The sequence below is a fragment of the Procambarus clarkii genome, chromosome 93 (assembly GCF_040958095.1).
Source record: "Procambarus clarkii isolate CNS0578487 chromosome 93, FALCON_Pclarkii_2.0, whole genome shotgun sequence".
NCBI classification, from domain to species: Eukaryota; Metazoa; Arthropoda; class Malacostraca; order Decapoda; family Cambaridae; genus Procambarus; species Procambarus clarkii.
Window position 1 is genome coordinate 4,088,911 of NC_091242.1, and position 9,522 is coordinate 4,098,432.

The 9,522-nt window shown below is 37.1% G+C and overlaps 1 protein-coding gene across 1 annotated transcript in view; it reads right to left on the reverse strand.

Annotated features, from left to right (window-relative positions):
* Positions 1–8,661, reverse strand: part of LOC123746879 (uncharacterized) — a 32,155-nt gene extending 23,494 nt beyond the window's left edge. The window contains exons 1-2 of the mRNA XM_045728731.2: positions 8,474–8,661; positions 1–197 (exon numbers count right to left, since the gene is read on the reverse strand). The exon at positions 1–197 is cut by the window's left edge and continues 38 nt beyond it. Coding sequence (XP_045584687.1) covers positions 1–82 — 82 coding nt within the window. The 5' untranslated portion in view covers positions 83–197; positions 8,474–8,661. The remainder of the gene's footprint in view (positions 198–8,473) is intronic.
* Between the last annotated feature and the right edge of the window lie 861 nt (positions 8,662–9,522).

Genomic DNA, 9,522 nt, shown 5'->3' on the forward strand with positions numbered 1-9,522 from the left:
GGTGGTCGAGGAGCTGCCTGACGACGTGTGGGTGTGGTGTGAGAATGGCGGCATGCAGCTCGCTCACCACAGAGGCGCTCATCTCGCTCGCCCGCCCACCACCCCTCCAGCCACGCCCACCGCCGCCTCCGCCAGTGCCACGCCTACTGACGACGCCAGTGTCACGCCCGCCGGCCGCCACGCCTCGCACGCACACACTGGTCACATAACAAGCAAATAGTAACATAATAACAGGGAAATAGAAGAACATGTATCATTAATATACACATTTACAAAATACTGTACTGTATACATTTCTGTTATTTATATAAACATTCGAATGCACGCCAAAATAACAGGGAAATAGAAGAAAATGTATAAGTAATATACACATTTACACAATACTGTACTGTATACATTTCCTTTCCGTATATAAGCATTCTAATGCACACCAGAGATAATATTATCGTGGCATGAATAATATGTATGTAAACCAATCTACAATAACATGAAATATACATATTACATTCGCTCCTGAATATTTTAATTTACACAGAACGTTTTATATATGCAATGAACAACAAAGTCATATGGGCTGGAGTTCATATGATGAGCAAATACAGAATCATTCATAAACTACTCACACTTGCACTATAACGAGGATATCATGCATGTAGAGACAACAACAGAGCAGCTCATCAATCATACGAATCAACGGACTCTATTAAGGGAAGATTCCCACTACCTCCTGACTCACACAAATGTTTCATTAATCAAAATGACGGATTACTCCACGTTGCCAAGCCTAGCTCCCTCCTTCCTTCCTTCCAGAGGGCTCTTATACCATGACTGTTCCATCAGTGTAATGTTTAATTGGCTGGTATTTAAAGTCTACCTTTTAGTCGTTTGATTGGTATATAAAAGGCTACCTTTGGTTGTTTGATTGGTATATAAAGGCTATACCTTTTGTCGTTTGATTGGTATATAACGTCTACCTTTTGTCGTTTGATTAGTATATAAAAGTCTACCTTTTGTCATATGATTGGTATATAAAAGTCTACCTTTGGTTGTTTGACTGGTATATAAAATCAACCTTTTCTTGACTGATTGGTATATAAAGTCTACCTTTGGTTGTGTGACTGATATATAAAGTCTAGCCTTTGTTGTTTGTTATTAATCTAAATGTTTTCTCTGTTAGAATAGCAGTTTATTTTATTAAGTGGCTGGAAGTATGTTAAACGGAGAATTAGACAATGTTTATACCCCGTGTGTGTGTAAAGTTTTGACTGGTATATAAAATCAACCTTTACTTGATTGATTGGTATATAAAGTCTACCTTTGGTTGTGTGACTGATATATAAAGTCTAACCTTTGTTGTTTGTTATTAATCTAAATGTTTTCTCTGTTAGAATAGCTGTTTATTTTATTAAGTGGCTGGAAGTATGTTAAACGGAGAATTAGACAATGTTTATACCCCATGTGTGTAAAGTTTTCCCGCGCGTTTGGGTAAGGGAAGCCTGTCTCCCGCCACGAGGTCAGAGCGGGTGTAGACTTTACCCGCTGAGGGTGTGTGGTGAACCCTCGTGAGGTGCCCAACTGTTGGAGGTAGTTTACCTCAGTTATCTCAGTGGGACTTAAGTCCAATCGTCCATCTGGTGAGTGAGAACGTCTCCTCTCGTGTTTGAGGTGTTTCTTTATTTACTTTATGATGTTATTCTTCATACACTGCAAGCAAGGCTGAGGGAGTTCCGTCTGATTATTATTGAACAAGAATAAGTCAAACCCAATTCTTCATTTCGTCCTCGTCTTTACAATACGAAAACAGCTCTTCCCCACAGACCTCTTACTTTTATTTATTTATTTACATATACAAGAGTTCTTATATTCTTGTAAAGTCACTAGCACGCATAGCGTTTCTGGCAGGTTCGTAATCTAAATTTTCCCTGGAATAGACCCGTCAAATCGTTTGACAACCAGGTGTACCTATTCACTGCTGGGTGAACAGAGGCGTACAATTAAGGATTGGTGCCCAGTCAATCTTCCCCGGCCTGGAGGGCGGGCCGAGTGTCTTAATTACCACTGCACCATGGGAGCTGGTACTTCGACTGTACCACCACGGTGTAATATAATTAATTCATTGTGTCGGGGACAGGCAGCCAGAGTGTATTCATACACCTGGGACCAAAGAGCCAGAGCTCAACCCCCGCAAACACAACTAGGTGAGTACACGTTTTGACTGTTATCGTGCCCTCCCCCCCACCCCCAAGGCCGAATTACTGACCCCCGCCCTGGATGCAACCCCACAACAAGCTGACTAACTCCTCAGTACCTACTTACTGCTAGGTGAACAGTCGCATTAGGTGCAAGGAAAGGTACCCAATCCTGTCCCGCCCGAGATTCGAACCTGGAATTCTCGATTGTGCGTCGAGAGCGAGCCCGACTGTACAACCGGGATCCTTATAATATAGAAATGCTGAGGACTGTTCCTGAACAAATAGCTTGGATGTCACAACGGGAAGATTGATGATATTCTGGCGAGATATAAGAATTATGCACCAAGATTGTAACCTTTTGTTGAATTGTCTGAATGTCTATGACAAATTGTCCAGCCCGTCCTCCAAAATTGGGGAGGTAAATGTAACAGCACAAGTGCAATTATGTACTATTCATAGCAGTCAGGATTTGTACTTATTTTCACTTAGTATTAAACCGTACTGTCAAATATATTGTGAATATTTGAGTTTACCTGAAAAGCTGAATAGAAAACCACGACCTAACCTAACCTTCTTAGTGTTTGAAGATAAGCATTTTATTGCTTTTTAATTACAATTAGTACTTAACCTATAGCTATATTGATATTACAGTTTTATAAAACTAATAAAATATTTCAATAAATTGTAAACTAACTCAGGATATTTTCAAATTTTGTATAAAATCTATTGTTTAATAAAAATGAAAAAGAAATTCCTAATATTTAAAACTTGTGTATAGCAAATTAAACTTGAAAACTTCATCCTAAAATTTTGACTGTCTTAACAAAAAACGAGAATAAATGGGGAGGTAAGTGTAACAGCCCCATAAGTTCAATTATGTACTATGTATGACAGTAAAGAAATGTACTTATTACACTTAGTATTAAACCGTACTGTCAATTCGGAGGATGGGTTGCAGCGTCTGTATACTTAGTCATAAAAATACTGTATTTGTGTACGTCTGATAATGTGTAAAGGAAGAAATGGATATGTTTATCACTCAGAATGTTCGGTAATATGCTTATTGATTGTGATGTGTATATATATAATATAATATATATATATATATATATATATATATATATATATATATAATATATATATATAATATATATATAATATATATATATTTTATATCTATATATATATATATATATATATATATATATATATATATATATATATATATATATATATATATATCCACATATTTCTCTGTGGATTTTCCGCATAAAATGATCAGTGTTTTGTGATCGTCAATTGCATATATATATATATATATATATATATATATATATATATATATATATATATATATATATATATATATATATATATATATATATATATATATATATATATATATATATAAATGTCGTACCTAGTAGCCAGAATGCACTTCTCAGCCTACTATGGCAAGGCCCAATTTGCCTAATAGGCCAAGTTTTCATGAATTAATTGTTTTTCGACTACCTAACCTACCTAACCTAACCTAACCTAACTTTTTCAGCTACCTAACCTAACCTAACCTATAAAGATAGGTTAGGTTAGGTTAGGTAGGGTTGGTTAGGTTCGGTCATATATCTACGTTAATTTTAACTCCAATAAAAAAATTGACCGCATACATAATGAAATGGGTAGCTCTATCATTCATAAGAAAAAATTAGATAAAATATATTTATTCAGGAAAACTTGGCTAATTAGGCAAATCGGGCCTTGCATAGTAGGCCGAGTACGACGTTCTGGCTACTAGGTACAACATAAATATATATATATATATATATATATATTATATATATATATATAATATATATATATATATATATATATATATATATATATATATATATCTATATATATATATATATATATATATATATATGTCGTACCTAGTAGCCAGAACGCACTTCTCAGGCCTATTATGCAAGGCCCAATTTGCCTAATAAGCCAAGTTTTCATGAATTAATTGTTTTTCGACTACCTAACCTACCTAACCTAACCTAACCTAACTTTTTCGGCTACCTAACCTAACCTAACTTATAAAGATAGGTTAGGTTAGGTTAGGTCGGGTTGGTTAGGTTCGGTCATATATCTACGTTAATTTTAACTCCAATAAAAAAAAATTGACCTCATACATAATGAAATGGGTAGCTTTATCATTTCATAAGAAAAAATTAGAGAAAATATATTAATTCAGGAAAACTTGGCTTATTAGGTAAAATTGGCCTTGCATAGCAGGCTGAGAAGTGCGTTCTGGCTACTAGGTACGACATATATATATATATATATATATATATATATATATATATATATATATATATATATATATATATATCTCTATATATGTCGTACCTAGTAGCCAGAACGCACTTCTCAGCCCTACTATGCAAGGCCCAATTTGAATAATAAGCCAAGTTTTTCATGAATTAATTATATTTCGACTACCTAACCTACCTAACCTAACCTACCTTTTCGGCTACGTAACCTAACCTAACCTATAAAGAATAGGTTAGGTTAGGTTAGGTAGGGTTGGTTAGGTTCGGTCATATATCTACATTAATTTTAACTCCAATAAAAAAAATATTGTCCTCATACATAATGAAATGGGTAGCTTTATCATTTCATAAGAAAAAAAGTAGAGAAAATATATTAATTCAGGAAAACTTGGCTTATTGGGCAAATTCGGCCTTGCATAGTAGGCCGAGAAGTGCATTCTGGCTACTAGTACGACATATATATATATATATATATATATATATATATATATATATATGTCGTACCTAGTAGCCAGAACTCACTTCTCAGCCTACTATTCAAGGCCCCGATTTGCCTAATAAGCCAAGTTTTCCTGAATTAATATATTTTTTCTAATTTTTTTTCTCATGAAATGATAAAGCAACCCTTTTCTCTATGTATGAGGTCAATTTTTTTTTATTGGAGTTAAAATTAACGTAGATATATGACCGAACCTAACCACCCTACCTAACCTAACCCTAACCTATATTTATAGGTAAGGTTAGGTTAGGTAGCCAAAAAAAGCTAGGTTAGGTTAGGTTAGGTAGGTTAGGTAGACGAAAAAACATTAATTCATGAAAACTTGGCTTATTAGACAAATCGGGCCTTGAATTGTAGGCTGAGTAGTGCGTTCTGGCTATTAGGTACGACATATATATATATATATATATATATATATATATATATATGTCGTACCTAGTAGCCAGAACTCACTTCTCAGCCTACTATGCAAGGCCCGATTTGCCTAATAAGCCAAGTTTTCATGAATAAATTGTTTTTTCGACTACCGAACCTACCTAACCTAACCTAACCTAACTTTTTCGGCTACATAACCCAACCTAACCTATAGAGATAGGTTAGGTTAGGTTAGGTAGGGTTGGTTAGGTTCGGTCATATATCTACGTTAATTTTAACTCCAATGAAAAAAAAATTGACCTCATGCATAATGAAATGGGTAGCTTTATCATTTTATAAGAAAAAATTTAGAGAAAATATATTAATTCAGGAAAACTTGGCTTATTAGGCAAATCGGGCCATGCATAGTAGGCTGAGAAGTGAGTTCTGGCTACTAGGTACGACATATATATATATATATATATACATGTATATATATATATATATATATATATATATATATATATATATATATATATATATATATATATATATATAATATATATATATACACACACATATAACCCACGAAAGAAAATGAAACAATAAATTACCTGAGCGCTTTCGAATAAATTAATGAATCTTGAGAAATCTAAACAATGCAATACTGTGCAGAAAATATAAAAACATGGATATCTAAATTTCTCATGTTCTTCATTTGAGAAGGAAATTTAAAAAAAGATCTCCAACGTTCATTTCACAGTATTATATGGCATGACGCAAAGAGATGCGTCTTACGGATCCTGTTAATATTTTAAAAGGAGAGTAGACGTGGATACAACTTAGCTAAAGCAACCAAATATATAACTATGAGGTGAAGGTGTCGTATGGGCCATTAGGCGTCATGCATTTTCCTTACTTCCTTCGTTCTTATGATGGCTAGAGCAGTTATGCAGGATGTTCTATCTTGGTCTTAAAATTGGTAGAATATAATTGAGTGTTGGCTCACTATTGATAGTTGGTCGAGTTTGTTTGATATGTAGTGGTTCACCCATGTCTAACCTTCTATTGCCATTGTATCTCAATTATTTTAGTGTTGTTTGTCAGGATATATCTGGTGATGATCTGGTTGTGTCGAAACTACATGTTCTTCGACGGAGCCTTATTGTTTGTGCAGTGTCAGGCGACTTAAAAAGAGATCTTGAGATGTTCGCTTGCGTATATACTGATTCTCTCCCTCTTTCTCTCTTGTGGCCAGTATTAGGGAAGTCAATAAGGATAATCTAAATTCCCTTGATTGCATCCAAAGGGATTATTCTTCTTAGGAGTCCTCTTCTTCCCCGCCCTCTATATACTGTAATTTATTAGACTTTGGATTTATTAGGTGACTTTACATTTTGTTGAGAAGTATTACTGTAAAATTATGTAAACCCACATGCTAGGTTTTGAAATTTGCCAAAAATACTGTGCGTAATTAACGGTATTATAAAACACCTACAATCACTAATATTTAAATGCAAAATGTTTCATAAAGTGTACATTTTTGTACAAATACGACTATCATTATTACACATTATGTTCTCAATATTATTATTGAAAAAATCAACTCGAGCTGTGAGGTGACTCGAACCAGTGACCTAGAGAATCCCAAACACTAACGCTAACTACTGGACCACCCTGAACTGGTAAGCCATACATCCGGATTTCTACTGAAATCATAGGAAGTCTGGAGGCCTCTCCTGAAGCCAGTCCAAGTTTGACGTTTGACCCCCAAGCACTTGGGATTTAGGCAACGTAGTTCATGCATCGTATTCTCCAACATCAAATATACAAGAGAAATCACACTAACGTGATAGTCTGGAAGGGGGGCCCTGCAAACTTTCTGTGATTTCAGTAGAAATCCGGTTGTAAAACATTTTACTAGGTGTGCTAAGGCGACCGCGCGTGTACACACATTGGGTCCTAGTAGTACAGTCGGGTTCGTTCTTGACTCAAAATCAGAAATTCCTAGTTCGAATCACGGGAGGGACAGAAATGGCTGGGCGCGTTTCCTATCTTTTAATGCACCTCTTCACATAGCAGCAAATATGTACCACGAAGCTAGTCAGTTTGTTGCATCCCGGGGAACGTCAGTAATTCGACCTTGGAAGGGGGACTTTGATGAGCCTAACTTGTATACACCAGTTGCCAGTCATTCACAATGAATTATTATTTACTATTATTGGCTTAACGCTTTTATCTTGATAACTACTTATCTTATAAGGGTCGGAATTGTGATATGCTCATCTTCATTACGTCCAGTGATTTATTTAATCCATCAATAGATTTTAATCTATTTGTCAGTATCATGTACTACCTACCTACCTTATCAGGGCCGGAATTGTGATATGCTCATCATTATTGCGTCCAGTGATTTATTTAATCCATCAATAGATTTTAATCTATTTGTCAGTATCATGTACTTTTAATGATATGTCCGTAGACGCAACCCGTCATATGCTTGACGAGTCCTGGACACTTCCTGGGCACACGGACACTCCTGGCCACCCGGGCACGCCTTGGACTTATGTATTCTTCCTTGCCAACCGGACACGTCCTGGCCAAATGGATACCAAGAACCAAAATATTCTAACAAAGACACGTCAATACGACACGGACGCGTACTGACTATAAGAACACGCCCAAGCCACGTAGACACGTCCTAACGACAGGGTCATGTTCTTGGGGCACATAGACACGTCCTAATGACAAGGTCACGTCTTGACCACATAGACAAGTCCTAATGATAAGGATACGTCCTAATGATAAGGACACGTCCTAATGATAAGGACACGTCCTAATAATAAGGACACGTCCTAATAATGACACGTCCTAGCCACCCTTCAAAGCCACGACAATACCAATTTATGAAACACGTGATATTTAGCGTACCAAATTTCCATCCTCCGTCGTGAAAATAGTTCTAGCATCCAAATAATAACATTCAATTCATCATACGAGAACAGATAAAAAAATATATTAATGTGTTGCGATAACATTGAGAAAGAGATGGGGGGTATATGGGCGTATATAACCTCGTGTACGTGCCTCAAGAAGCCAGCACCCACACTCACCTCGCCTCATCAACAACGCTAGAGGCGCTGTGAATCCCGCTCAGCCTCGGTAATGGTCCTCACAAAACCATCTTTCACTCTGCACTTCACTAAAGCTTGCTTCCGAGTCGTATTTACACGTGTCTCGACGCCATGGTCGGGCTTGACTTTCGTGTGGGGACAATGTTTACGATGGACCGGCGGAGCCATCTGGCGGGCGGCTTGAGAACCACCTGGTCAGGCTGGCTGCCGCGCGCAACAGCCAATCAATACTCCCCGGGCGACGGAGCGAGATTTCCATTGGTCCGTTGTTCGTTTTCTGTAGCATCATTAAGCGTGCCAGAAAGCCGTGTTGATCAATAGATCCTGAATGTTGGTTGTCACCGAGAAACTACTTAAGAAGATACAAATATACTACTCCAACCCCGATAAGCTGCACTGTCACGCAGAATTAGAGCGGAAATGTTAAAAATACCAGAGAGAGCGTGGTCAGCCTCGCCAGGCATCTCTATACACGAAGCTAGTAGGAATTTGGCAGGCGAGGGAAGCCGACTGGGTGGAGTCAGGACGCGCTCCTAAAATGTTCCCAGTCCGGGGAAACGTCTCTAGGACAATGGCGCCATATATCCACCTGAATCAATACAGAATAAAGCATTAAACTGCGTCGGCCTTTCAGAATCAAGTGCAATTTCGTGGGGATATGCAGTTTCTACCATGCACTTAGTGGATGTAACATTGATTCTCAATGAAGCATCTCTTGTACATATCATGCATCTGTATCAATGAAGAATATCTTGCACATATATTTTTTGTCTGTTTTTTCTTCTGATATTGTAGTAGTGAGTGTTACAAGACATCAACGTCATATTTATGCAATTGTATATAGATACACAACTCTTTCTCTATCTATACACACACACACACACACACACACACACACACACACACACACACACACACACACACACACACACACCACACACACCACCACACACACACACACACACACACACACACACACACACACACACACACACACACACACACACACACACACACACACACACACA